General features: G+C 43.2%; 1 protein-coding gene across 4 annotated transcripts in view; it reads right to left on the bottom strand.

The window, feature by feature from the left end:
* Positions 1-15037, bottom strand: part of LOC309551399 (uncharacterized protein) — a 1058733-nt gene that overhangs the window by 298750 nt on the left and 744946 nt on the right. For 3 of the 4 annotated variants that reach the window (XR_014225076.1, XR_014225078.1, XM_082251972.1), the window contains exon 3: positions 8930-9088. The exons of the other annotated variant lie outside the window; for it this stretch is intronic. Coding sequence is in view for 1 of the 3 variants with exons in the window: in XM_082251972.1 (XP_082108098.1) it covers positions 8930-9081 (152 nt within the window). In the remaining 2 variants the exon portion in view is untranslated. The remainder of the gene's footprint in view (positions 1-8929; positions 9089-15037) is intronic. 4 annotated transcript variants of the gene reach the window in all.

Below are 15037 nucleotides of genomic sequence, written 5' to 3'. Positions count from 1 at the left end.
GCACTGATGGGCACTAGTATGCAGCTCTGGCATAGGTGGCAGTGATGGGCACTGATAGGTGGCACTTAAGGGCAATCATAGGTGGCACAGATAGGCAGCAATAATGGGCACTGATGGGTGGCACTGATAGGCGACACTTACTATAGCGGCACTGATGAGCAGGCACTGATAGGCACTAAAAGGCAGAACTGACTGGCATCACTGATGGGCAAAGATTGACATCACTGATGGGCACCAATTGGCATAACTGATGGGCACAGATTGCCATCTATGATGGGCACAGACTGGCATCAATGATGGGTACTGTTGGGGCTGCACTGATAATTAGGGCACTGATGTCAGTGTGAGGCGAGGAGAGCCATTAACCGGTATTTCTGTGTTTACATGTGATCAGCTGTGATTGAACACAGCTGATCGCATGGGTAAAGAGCCGCATCATTGGCTCTTTACCAAGATCGGGCATTCCCACGGGCGCTCAAGCGTGGTGAGACTAGGGCAACATCATATGACGTCGCCCCAGAACGAGAGAGGATCCTGTCCACCATCATTTGTCTATACGGCAGGCCAGAGGTAGTTAATGAGTTTTACTGCACACAAACTCAATATAATGCCTAAATGTTTTGTAAAATATAAAAGATGATGTTATTCTAAGTAAACAGATATCTAACATGTCACGCTTTAAAATTACACATGCCTATGAAATGGCAACAAACTATAGTACAAATTTAATTATCCTCAAGCAATACTTTGAATGCCGTTACAAGTTACACGTTTAGAGTCAAACAGGAGGTCTAGCACTAGAATTATTGCTCTCACTCTGATGTTCGTGACAATGGTGGGAGGGAAGCCCCCTTTCGCTGCTTGTTAAAGTGATGGAAAAGCTGGTTAGCTGCTCAGATCACTTATACCAGAAAGGGAATTGCTGGAACTAAAGCCATCATTTAGATTTTGTATAAAAAGATATATTTCACGCTCACCCAAAGAAGTATATTTGTGTATATGTGAAAGTGCTGCAACATAAAAAGTCTAAATACTCAACTTCAAAAACTTGTGTAAACAAAATAAGTGCGAAGCCTGAAAACGTTAAAAATAAATTGCTAAGTGTTACAAGGAATAATAAAAGTCCATACAAATACATAAATCACAGTGTGAAGAAAAGACCAATAATAGTGCTCTCATTACGGTAAAATATGTGATTCACAATGACACCGGTGCTTCAATTAATGCTTTCTCCAACACAGATCACTGCACACCTCTTACCAGAAAAGATGGATCCCAAATTATAAGGATCTAATGCGCCTATATCAAAATAGATCAGCGTGAGTATTCCACTCCTAAGGCTCCTTGAAAGGCAATCCTTCCTGGTAAGGGGTCAGCTTCAATCAGATCTTGCTCAGACACTACCTGCCTAGAGTTTGAATGTTCTCCCTGGGCCTGTGTGGGTTTCCTCCGGGTACTCCAGTTTTCTCCCGCACTCCAAAGACATGCTGGTAGGTTAATTGGTTCCTGTCTAAATTGGCCCCAGTATGTGTATGTATGAATGTAAGTTAGGGACCTTAGATTGTAAGCTCCTTGAGTACAGGGACTGATGTGAATGTACAATGTATATGTAAAGCTCTGCGTAAATTGACGGTACTATATAAGTACCTGAAATAAATACATTTCCCTGACTTCTTGGATCATCCTGCCATAGATGGGGTTTAGAAAGGAGGAGATTTCATAGTGCAGTATGTATAATTACCATTTATTAAAAGGTGATTATTACACCTACATGAACAAAAACATTTAGAAGACTCACCGTTCCCAGTCAATGCCTCTTGTGGGGAAATACATTGGGTGGAGCCAAAGCCGTCACTTTTTTTCTCAGAGAATAGGTGCAGGAACTCCTCCCTTCTGAGTCACTTCTCGTCTCCGCCCCCTACCCACCTCTGAGCAACATTCCTTGGTTCCACCCCCTGTCCACCTTCCAGTACCGCCCCTTTTAGAGAATACAGAACCAAGTATTATTTTGTGGTGATAAGAAATTTGTATGGAATTTATTAATAACAAGAAAAGCAGTAAAGGTAAAGTAGATCCCCTGCTGCCAGCAGCAATAGACCCTTTCCAGCAACAATAGATTCCCCCCAGCAACAATAGATTCCCCCAGAAACAACAGACCCCCTGAGCAACAAGAGACCCCTGGCAGCAACAACAGATTTCCCAGCAACAGCTCAGCATCAACAGACTCTCCAGCAGCAAGCAACAATAGACCACTCCCGCAATAGTAGATCCTTTCCAGCAACAATTGATCCCCCAGCAACATAAGCCCAACCAACAACAATAACTCCCCCACCAGCAACAATAGACCTCCCCAGCAACAATAGACTGCCATGCAAAAATAGATGCCCTCCAGCAACAATAGACCCCCAACAGCCAGCAACAATAGACAGCTCCCTCAACATTAGATCCCTCTAGCAACAACTGACCCCATCAGCAACATAAGCCCCCCCAGCAACAATAATAGACCTCCGCCATTTAAAAATAGAACCCCTCTAGGAACAATAGATCCCCCAGCAGCCAGCATCAATAGACCCTCCAGCACACCTTGCTATTACATACATTCACTGTTGGAGGTGTCGGAACTGCGTTCCCCCGCGTTCCTCCTGAAACAAAAGCCCTGGTAATTATACATACTGCACTATAAAGTCTCCTCCTTTCTAAACCCCCTATGCTGGAGAAACATCTATGGCAGGATGATCCAAGAAGTCGGGGATATCTGAGCAATATCTGATTGAAGCTGACCCCTTACCAGGAAGGCTTGCCTTTCACGGAACCCTAGGAGTAGAATACTCCAGCTGATCTATTTCAATAGAGGCTCAAAAGATCCTTATAATTTGGGATCCATCTTTTTTGGTAAGAGGCGTGCAGTGATCTATGTAGGAGAAAGCACTAATTGAAGCACCGGTGTCATTGTGAATCACTTTTCACCTTTATAAGAGCACTATAATTGGACTTTCCTTTACACTGTGATGTATGTATTTGTGTGCACTTTGATTATTCCTTGTAACACTTAGCAATTTTTTTTAACGTTTTTAGGTTGCGTAATCATTCAGATTTTACCACCAGTTCCGGAGGAGGTACTGTATAATATTGCACATAAAGTACATAATTTGATATTTTATTTGATTGCATTTTTGGAAGGTATGGGGCATTGTTAGGATACTTTATTTAAAGAGGCATAGACATAGGCATTTACATATACTTTTTAATATCTGTAGATATTTATGTGTTTCTCCTTTTTTATTACAGAGCACAGTAATAATAATTTGACAATAGCGCAAATTTAATTTGTGGCTCATTGGCTCATAAACAGACTTGTATAAAGTACTCAAAATTTCTACTTGAGTAAAAGTACAAGTGCTCGATCAAAAAGTGACTTAAGTAGAAGTGGAAGTGCTCGCAGAAAAAGTTACTTAAGTGGAAGTACTAAAGTATTCAACATTTTTTTTTACTTAAGTATTGCAAGTAGTTTTTTCAAAAAAATTGCTACTTAAGTACTAAAAGTAAAAAGTATCAGTAGTTTTGAAAATAAAATTCTACTCAAGTACTAAAAGTAGAAGTAGAAGTACTGTGTTATGTAGTTATTAAAGAAAGAAGTCAAAAGTTTGAACATCATATTGTTTTTTATTATTTGAATTTATTTCAAATGAATTATTCAAATGATTAACCTAAGGGTCCTTTCACACGGCCGCTCCGTGTGAAAGGTCCGCTGCGGGACTTTTTTTTTTTTTTCCACGGAGCGGATGACATTTCTGTCATCCGCTCCGTGTGCCCGCATATCATCCCATCCGTTTGCGGATGATATGCGGACATAATGTAAGTATATGGCACTGCGGATGTCGGATGACACCGCTGACATTCGATTTTCCTTCCTTTCCGTTTTTTACACGGAAGAAAAAATGGGGTTCTGTTCCATTCGAAAAAAATGGAACAGAACTGAAAGGAGGAAAATCGGATGTCAGCGGATGGTATTCCGCTGACATCCGCAGTGCCATTCACTTACATTATGTCCGCAAATCATCCGCAAACGGATGGGATGATTTGCGGACACACGGAGCGGCCGTGTGAAAGGACCCTAAAGGACAATCACAATTCCTTAGGCTGTAACTTTTTGTAAACAAAAAACAGATAAAGTATGTCCCTCCCTTCCCCTTTTAAAGCATCCCTCCTTCTCTTCCCTGCCTGTTTTTTTTTCTCCACAGCTTATTGGTGCGCAAAATCATATATAAACCAATGTGATATACAACAATATATTCCAATAATGAAATAAAGGAAGAGTGTATGAAATCTAAGTCAATAAAAAGTTCAAAATATTGTGAATCTTCAAATATATATATGTGACAAAACAAGATGAATATAATTTCATATCTGCTGTTAATGGGAAAGAACCTCCCAACCAGGGCCGGCCTTAGGTGTTCAAGCGCCCTGTGCGAGCTGATCCTGTGGCTCCCCCACCAGCGCCCTGTACATTTTTTCTTGCACTTTTTTGGCACTTCATTTGACTTTTCTTTTTTATGATCACTACAAACTTAGCCCCCCTTACATTAGAGACCCCCCTTACATCAGAGACCCCCCAACGGAGCCCCCCTTACAACAGAAACCCCCCAACGGAGCCCCCTTACAACAGAAACCCCCCACAGAGGCCCCACTTACATCAGAGACCCCCCACACAGAGCACCCTTACAGCAGAGATCCCCCCAGCCCCCACAAAGAGCCCCCTTTACATCAGAGACCCCCCACACAGAGCCCCCTTACATCAGAGACCCCCATACAGAGCCCTCTTTACATCAGAGACCCCCCCCTACAGAGCCCCCTTACATCAGAGCCCCCCACACAAAGCCCCCCTTACATCAGAGACCCCAACACAGAGCCCCCTTACATCAGAGACCATCCCCACATAAAGCCACCTTACTTTAGAGACCCCTCACACAAAGCCCCCCTTACATCAGAGACCCCAACACAGAGCCCCCTTACATCAGAGACCATCCCCACAGAGCCGCCCCCCCATAGAGCCCCCCACAGAGCTCCCCTTACATCAGAGCCCCTCCACACAGAGCTCCCCTTACATCAGAGCCCCCCACATCAGAGCCCTCCCACACAGAGTCCCCCTTACATCAGAGACCCCCCCACACAGAGCCCCCTTACATCAGAGATCCCCACACATCAGAGACCCCCCATACAGAGACCCCTTACATCAGAGACCCCCACACAGAGCCCCCTTACATCAGAGACCCCCCACACAGAGCCCCCTTACACCAGAGACCCCCACACAGAGCCCCCTTACATCAAAGACCCCCCCCACATCAGCCCCCCTTACATCAGAGACCCCAACACAGAGCCCCCTTACATCAGAGACCATCCCCACGGAGCCCCCCTTACATCAGAGCCCCCCCATAGAGCCCCCCACAGAGCTCCCCCTACATCAGAGCCCCTCCACACAGAGCTCCCCTTACATCAGAGCCCTCCCACACAGAGCCCCCCTTACATCAGAGACCCCCCTTACATCAGAGACCGCCCACACAAAGCCCCCCCCCTTACATCAGAGACCCCTTCATGTTTCCCTTAACCAAGGTGGCCGCCAGTGCCTCGATCGCACTGCGCATGCGCACGTGCCTCTACTGCGTGGCCGCTGGAATCCCCGCCTCCCAGCGCTGAGACATCAGCGAATGGAGACAAGGAGGGGAGGAGCGGAGTGGCCGAAGGCCGCCACACATGTCAGAGCGCCGAGAGGCGCATGTGGGAGCACTCCACGCTGGCCCAGCGGAAGCCTGGAGCGGAACAACGCTACCCAAATGGCCAGAGACCAGGTACCCATGAAAAAGGGGGGTATCTTTACCTTTGCCTTCCTATAGAAAAGAGGAGGGGAGGGGGGAAGGCAGAATAGGGAGGATAATTGAAAGAGTAGGAGAGAGCAGTAAGGAGGGAAACCAAACAAAAAAGAAAAAGGGAAAGGCAGAGAAAAGTAACGAGTAACGATGCAGCACAACAAAAAAAAAAAAAGAGTAGAAGTATCAAAATCATCTAAAAAATTTAGTGAAGTAAAAGTAGAAGTAGGAGAAAAAAATTCTACTCTAGGAAAGTACAGATACCGCATTTCGGTACTTAAGTACAGTACTTAAGTAGTTCTACTTCGTTACTATACATCTCTGCTCATAAATATACAGTATATACTGTACATACAGTATCTCACAAAAGTGAGTACACCCCTCACATTTTTGTAAATATTTTATTCTATCTTTTCATGTGACAACACTGAAGAAATGACACGTTGCTACAATGTAAAGTAGTGAGTGTACAGCTTGTATAACAGTGTAAATTTGCTATCCCCTCAAAATAACTCAACACACAGCCAATAATGTCTAAACCACTGGCAACAAATGTGAGTACACCCCTAAGTGAAAATGGCCAAATTGTGCCCAAAGTGTCAATATTTTGTGTGGCCACCATTATTTTCCAGCAATGCCTTAACCATCTTGGACATGGAGTTCACCAAAGCTTCACAGGTTGCCACTGGAGTTCTCTACCACTCCTCCATGATGAGATCACGGAGCTGTTGGATGTTAGAGACCTTGCGCTCCTCCACCTTTCATGTGAGGATGTCCCACCGATGCTCAATAGGGTTTAGGTCTGGAGACATGCTTGGCCAGTCCATCACCTTTACCCTCAGCTTCTTTAGCAAGGCAGTGGTCCTCTTGGAGGTGTGTGTTGGGGTCATTATCATGTTGGGATACTGCCCTGCGGCCCAGTCTCTGAAGGGTGGGGATTTTGCTCTGCTTTAGTATGTCACAGTACAGATTAGCATTCATGGTTCCCTCATTGAACTGTAGCTCCCCAGTGCCGGCAGCACTCATGCAGCCCCAGACCATGAAACTCCCACTCCCATGCTTGACTGTAGGCAAGATACAGTTGTCTTTATACGCCTCATCTGGCTGCCGCCACACACAACACCATCTGAACCAAATAAGTTTATCTTGGTCTCATCAGACCACAGGACATGGTTCCAGTAATCCATGTCCTTAGTCTGCTTGCCTTCAGCACAACTGTTTGCGGGCTTTCTTGTGCATCATCTTTAGAAGAGCCTTCATTCTAGGGTGACAGCCATGCAAACCAATTTGATGCAGTGTTCAGCGTATGGTCTGAGCACTGACAGGCTGACCTTTCACCCCTCCAACCTCTGCAGCAGTGCTGGTCGCATTCATACGTCTATTTCCCAAAGACAACCTCTGAATATGACGCCGAGCAAATGCACTCAACTTCTTTGGTCGACCATGACGAGGCTTGTTCTGAGTGCAACCTGTCCTGGTAAACCGCTGTATGGTCTTGGCTACCGTGCTGCAACTCAGTTTCAGGGTCTTGGCAATCTTCTTATAGCCTAGGCCATCTTTATGTAGAGCAACAATTCTTTTTTTCAGATCCTCAGAGAGTTCTTTGCCATGAGGTGCAATGTTGAACTTCCAGTGATCAGTATGAGAGAGTGAGAGCGATAACACCAAATTGAACACACCTGCTCTTCATTCACACCTGAGACCTTGTAACACTAACGAGCCACATGACACTGGGGAGGGAAAATGGCTAATTGGGCCGAATTTGAACATTTTCACTTAGGGGTGTAATTACTTTTATTGCCAGCAGTTTAGACATTAATGACTGCGCGTTAAGTTATGTTAAGGGGACAGGAAATTGACACTGTTATACAAGCTGTGCACTCACAACTTTACATTGTAGCAAAGTGTAATTTCTTCAGTGTTGTCACATGAAAAGATATAATAAAATATTTACAAAAATGTGAAGGGTGTACTCACCTTTGTGAGATACTGTACGTCAGTTGGGATCTGCTTAACAAGGGGGAAGCACACATGATGGGGTAGGGAGGCAGGGCAATGTTATAATCATGGGGGATGATATTGATTGGGCTGGCGGAACTGCTCACTCATCTAAGGGTTGTTACCGTACAGGTAGTTTCAAATGAGCTGTGAGGAGCCGAGCCACCCCTACTGACGAAGTCTTGACGCGCAAGCGTATGACGCCACGCGTATAGGGGGCGGAGACCCTGACAGATGAGCGGCGACTACACAGCATGGCTCCTCACAGCTCATTTGAAACTGCCTGTACGGTCCGCACAAGCCTGATTGTGCTTTGCATGTGAGTGATTTTTTACATTCTTCAATAAAGGGTTATGTAGCAGTGAGCACTTAGATCTATTGCATTTTTTTCATGTCTTACCTGCATACTGAGCCCAAGAGAATATATCAGTCCAGCAAGTGGTATCCATTGACCCGGATTCACCTATATTGAGGATTCATTGCCTCCTTATTATCTTATTGAGGTGAGAGGCCATCTTGTGGCTATTTGGTGGTGGTGGTGTTTTAAGGATGTGGTTTATTGAAACACCTAGCAAGCACTGTTTATATTAGCCTCACACTTGGCTATTTTCTGGATTGGATTTCAGTTTTTCAACTGCACCTTATTGATTGATTGAATGCACTTTATGGACATTATTTATATGCACCTTTAAGATATATGTTGTATATTTTATATATCTTAACAAGCACATTGTCACTTTATGGTTTACGAAGCACTTTTTATGTATTGTTTTATATAGCGCTGTATTTCTTACATTTTTTTAACTTTACTAAGCTGCACTCCATACTACATGATACTAAATGGGATCAAATTTTTGAAACAGGGAACACCGAACACTGAAAAAAGTGGGAGTGTTTTAAGGACTTAATAAACAACAGCATTTATCAGTGCATTCCACTGGGCTTCCAATATAAAATAACAAAAGTAATGTTAATAATAGTATATTGAATAGAACCTTGGGGCTGACAGAGAAAAACTTAAAGTGATATTAAACCCAAAACCAAAAATGAAAAACATTGCAGCTTACCAATCATTAGATGTGGTGATGGCCTTCGTTCCCTCTTCTTTTGCCTTTTCCTCTCTGTTTTCACCTGGTGATCTGGCCAGTAACATACCTCCGGTATTAGTGAGACACAATTCTGGAGGAATGAGTAGAGGATGCACAGCAGACAGCAGCATTGTCAGTCTGAAAAGGAGGAAAGTGGTAAATATATTAGCAGATTTTGAACCACTAACAAACTGAAGCCAACTCCATCTCACACTTTATCAGCAGTTACAGCAAACATTTTTTTTCCTTTTGGGATAAAGGTTTTGTATGAATATATAAAAGCTGATCAATAATCACCCCTGACAGTGTTTAGTGGTTTGTCTCCATGTAAACTGATACATTCTGCTGGGGAGGTTGTACAGTGAAAAACAAAAGACTTCCTGGCTGGATTACCAGATTAAAATAGAAGAAAGACCAAAAAAGGAAACTAATACAGCCATGACATCTAAGAATTGGTAAGCTGCAATGAGGAAGTATTTGCTTGAACTTAAGAAAGTTCAAAGAAACAAAGCTAATAGGGGGGCTGAAGGACCATGTTATGAGGAAAAACTTCAAACATTGTACTTTTTCTTCCTGGAAAGGAAATGTGTAAGAGGGATAAGCATAATATACAAATCTTTGAATGGCGACTCTAGCATTGGAAGGAATCTATTTAATTTTTAGGTCTGTAAAAAAGACACGCAACCACTTAATGAAATTGAATGGCTTTTCATCCAATCTCAAACTGTGAAAGGGGTTTTTTACTTTTAGGGCAGTACAGATGTGGAGCTCCCTTCCACAGTTGGTGGTGTCAGCAGGGAAGAATTAAAAAAATGTTTTGATGTCTTTCTAAGCGAACACAATGCACAGGGATATGGAAACCAGTAGTCACAAACACACACACTCAAGTTGAACTGGATGGACCTATATATTTATTCAACCTTACCAACTATGTAACTATGTAATGTGTCTTTAAGTTTCTCTGAAACTGATATTTGATACTTATTCTCCCTACTTCTCAAAATACTCCTCATTGCCTGTAAAACTCCACCACTTTGTATAAGAGATGCCTTTGACAGTTCTGTCACAGTTGCAACAAATTTATACACACCTTATCGACACATAAATGAATCTGTCATAAGTTCCACCATTTGTCACATTACTACGAGACAGATTTCTAAAAAGTATCTATAACACTCTTTATGAATTTCAATGAGCAGTTATTCATTTTCTACTGTTACAATTCTTACACCTAGTAGCAGTATAGTCTCACCTTCTTAATAAAGCTTACTGAACTCAGAAAGCTTGTAAACGCATTTTGTGAGTGCTGGGTGCTATGTAAACTAAGCAATGTTTGCGTTTTGCAGATCCTGTGTGTGAGTCCAGTGTGTATGGTATTTTCAAGTCCAAAACAAGCCTTTATTAGACAAGGAGTTTTGGTTAATCTGATGAGAAAAAGATGGGACCTGTGCACCTACAGTACAACCAGTTTTCATTAGAAACTAAAATACAGCTAAAAACACATGCTACAAGTAAATAGGCTATAGACTAATATTGTGAGGGTAAAGATCACCTCTTGGAATTGAAGACTTTGTTCATAGGGGTAGAGAAAGGATGGCACCCCATGAAGAATGTTTCTGAGAGGCCCACAAAGTTATATTAGAAAGGGTGGGTACACAATACATAAAAAAAACCCTGTCCCATGAAAAGGTAGTTTAAGGTAAGAGAACCAACTAGTGGGGTGCCCTCAATCAGAATACAGTCATGGACAACAACTTCCTCCTCTGTATGAGGATAGATTTGTGAGAGCCACCTTAAAGTGATTGTAAAGTCTCGTTTTTTTTTTCTTAAATAACAAACATGTTATACCTACCTGCCCTGTGCAGTTGGTTTTGCACAGAGCAGCCTGGATCTTCCTCATTTCGGGTCCCTCATTGCTGCTCCTGGCCCCTCTCCTGTTGAGTGCCCCACAGCAAGCAGCTTGCTATGGGGACACTTGAGCCGAGCTGCAGCTCCATGTATCCATTCAGACATGGAGCTGCGTTTCGGCCCCGTCCCCCCTCTCTCCTGATTGGCGAACTGATTTTGATTGACAGTCGTGGGAGCCAATAGCGCTGTGGCTGTGTCTCAGCCAATCAGGGGGGAGAGTCCTAGACGGCCGAGGGACTCAGGAACATCACTAGAGAGAGATGGGGCTCAGGTATTAGGGGGTGCTGGGGAGGCTGCTACACCCAGAAGGTTTTTTATCTTAATGCATAGAATGCATTAAGATAAAAAAAACCTTCTGACCTCCTTTAAAGCGTTACTAAACCCAGGAGCCTGCATTCACTATATCTGGTCTACTACAGTACAAAGGACATGAAGATGCAATTATTTTAGTAAATGTAAACTGCTAAATACCTTTTCCCACCAGCAGTATACAGCAGTCTTGTGACTTCTATTAGTGTTTTGACTGTCCTATGAGGCTGCATGACCCCGAACACTCTGTCTGTACAGTGCTGATTGGCCCTGTGCTGATCACATGCACAATCCCCCCCCCCCCAAAAAAAAAAAAACTCTCTAGCAATACACACCAAACTGAGCATGTGCCTCCTAGGGCTCTGTTCTATCAGCAGATGAATTGGGGACAGTAAAAGAAGGGGAGGATCAAAGAAGACAGAATCAAACAACCTTTTTACACAATGTGAGGGATTAACCGCTTTGGTTCCACAGTGAGTACAACAAGCATGCTTTGCTGCATATACAGATTGATTTTACTGTTGTGGGTTTAGTAACACTTTAAAGTCAACTTGTTTACAGATTCTGGTATTATTTGTGAGGCCCATTGTTAAAATCACACATGGGGGACATTTATCAAGCAAATTTGTGACACGATTAGGTTCACAATTAAGCAGTGATCAGGGTCAGGTTTTATTGTGTTGAAGCTGAGGGGGGAATTTATGACTTCGGATGTAAACTTGTAGTAAATCTCTATCACAATCTGTTTTACTGCTCCTGTTCAGCATTGCCTTGCTGTGGGGCAGATCTAATAAATGTCCCCCATTCTATTTTATTTAGGATGTGGAAAAGCTGCTAAATCTTGCTAACTACACAAGCAGATGACAAATGACATTCTCTATAAAACTTGACTGTGCTATAGTAAAGGACCACTAACCACATTACCTAATCAGATTAATATGCTGACTCTAAGTTCATGACTCATTTGCCATCCTGTGTGATGCTCTGAACCTGTTATTGATACATAGCCTCATTGTCTATTGTTGAATGGTGATTTAACAAGTGTATTGTAAAAGTGACAGGAGAGATCAGTGGCAATGGGGAAAATGAAGCAGGGGTCGCCTAGACACAAATACATATTACTGGGCAGGCTGCCCATGGTTTAAATAGCAGTAACCTGTGAAAGAATAGATTTGATGAACTGTCCTGTGAAGGACTGCAAATAATAAATGAATATATAGTGCACAGACCCCGCAATGCTAGCTTTATCAATCTTTGTAGAAAATAAACGTTTATATATAAATCTATTGTTGTAATATATATATAAAAATAATGTTTACCTGGCTTTCAAATTTTACATGCCTGTGGTGCATTTTAAATTTTTTACACAGATGAGCCAACTACAGGTATGTCTTTTATGGAGAAGCACTCCCTCCTCAATGACTGCTATGATCAGCTTAGTTAGCCTTACAGGGAGCGTGCATGTGTCAAGGTCTTACCTTGCCTTCCTGTTGGCAGCCATCTTGGACATGTGCAGACTGCTGCCTCTTATAGACTCTGATTGCATCAACACTTGCCTGCTGCCTGGGCGTCGCTCAGTGATGATGTTGCACACCTGACTATATCTATCACCTGATGGGTTGCAGTCCTTGCCCTTGTGTTTGTGCTCCAAGGTGCATCTCTGCTAGCAGTCTCCTGTTCTCCGTGTTCCTCTGTGTACGACCTGGGTTGGCTGATGATTCTCCTGGCTCTCGACCCCGCATCAGCAGACTACCCGCGTCTGTACTCGACCCCGGCTTGGATGACTACCCGCTTCTGCATTTGCCCCCGGCTTGGATGACTACCCACTTCTGGACTTGCCCCCGGCTTGTTCCTGCTCCCACTTCCTCACTCTTGCTGTGCGTTTATTGTTGTTTGCTCCAATAAACTGCTTTATTTTACCTGCATCCCCGTGTGGTCTGGTCTTCTGGCACCCTGACAACATGTAAACAGTTGCTTACTGAAGTATTACAGTGTTGGTTGTGCTCATTATTTTCTGGGTTAAGTCTATTTTCCACTGCTTGAGCTGCACTATTTAGTTAATGTTGCACACAAGGAGCGGTGTTGTTTGGTAGGCAAAGGTTAACACTACTAGCTAGGTTTTCCCAGGGCTTTTCTAAAGAGTACTGCCCTCTGCTCTGCTGAATAAAGCATATAAAAAAGTGAACTCTATCTAGATGAATGTCTTGTTGGTCTTTGATGGGAAGAGAAGGAGAGTGCAGCTGAGAATGTAGTCACCACTTTGTTACTATCTCCACGTCTCCACACCTTGTGGGAAACCAGTCCGGGTTCCAAGGGATATTGACTTTGCTGCTAAATGGACTAATGGACTGTAACGCTCCTGCGTTTTTGTAGTAGGCTGGATTTGCAGCTGCAGAATCTCCACTCAGTAGTCATGTAGAGATGTGTTGAATAACCAGATCCAACTCTCCAGACTCATCACTGTGGGCCTGTCAGCTTCAGCATACAGATATACACACTCAATAAGATGTTCCTGGAGTGATAGGATGTATATGATAGTATGAAGATGATGTGCTGAAGGGACAGGTGTGAACAGTGACAGAGATGGTAAGCACTTGATAGAAATGTTCAGGAGAGTATTAGATGGTATTAGGTAGAATGCAGATAGGTTAGTAATCGAGTATGGTAACAGGTGGTAAGGACAGCAGATGACAAATACAGGATAGACTAACCCAGTGCAAGGATAGATGGTAGTAGACTCAAGAGCTAGCAATCTATGTAACAGTGCAGATGATAGAATTAGTATGCATAGATAGTAACAGTCCTTAATGTGCAGAGGTAGATAGTGTAAGTAAGGTTATGGAGGATTCCCCTGTGGGGTACTTATCACTAGTAAGGTTAGTAGTAGAAGGGTCCAGTAGTGAGGGAGTGATCCAGTAGCGAGATACAGGGATCAGTAGCGAGGTTCCGGTCTGTTCCAAGTAAAAGAAAGTAGCTGGAGGTTCCGGCAGCAAGACAAGCTTGTAAGCATGTGGACACACAGGCAGGTTGAACGAACAACGTGAGAGAGAACGCCGGCGGTTGAAATAGCCGCTCTGCGGCGCTCGGCGATGACGTCATCCGTATTAAAGGTGTATGCGTACCACCTAATTAGAAAGGTGGGACGCATATTGAAAGAAAATGGAAAATAAGGGTACCAGAGGTACCAGAATCTTACATGGACGTGCTCACCTGTTTATTTATTTTTTTTCCAAAAATTTTTTTAAAGAATAATAATAAAACATAACAGCAGATGCAATGTTGCCGAAAGATACAACAGGGTAAAATCGTAATACAAAACGCTTATGAGTTGTACATAAGATTTACAAACAGGGTATTGTTACTTATCTGGAGATTACAATATAAACATATGACAACAGTAGAGAAGTATGTCATTGACTTTACCATTGCTCCTGTATGGTACACCTGTTTAAGGTATGACCACCATATGGGACACAAGGGAGCACCAAGTACACAATGAAACTGCACTTTGTACAGAGATGTGTATGGAAGATGATACTGAGAACTATTATCTGTTAAATGAAGCAAGTTCACCTTCGGGAACAGATTACATGTTCCACCCATTTTTAGGGTGGAGCATGTAACATGCTCCCGATCCTGCAGCCTCTCCCCGACCCCCACACTCCCTGTGACAGCAGCCTGGGGAAGTTCTCCCCGTACCTGCTGTCACTATTCACCCAACCAGACACATCATTGATTCACAAATCCCTGTAAATAAATGAAATACAAGTACCGACAGTCTTTGAGGCTGTAGGCTTGTACTTCTCAATGAATTTCCAGGGTGCTGTTAAAGGCTTAAGTGGTTCATAGAGTCTTTCTGTCATTGTGAAA

Source organism: Pelophylax lessonae (genome assembly GCF_965119305.1).
Source record: "Pelophylax lessonae genome assembly, chromosome: 3".
In the NCBI taxonomy this organism is placed as follows: Eukaryota; Metazoa; Chordata; class Amphibia; order Anura; family Ranidae; genus Pelophylax; species Pelophylax lessonae.
The sequence above is the reverse complement of the archived record's forward strand: the minus strand, read 5'-3'. Positions and strand labels throughout refer to the sequence as shown.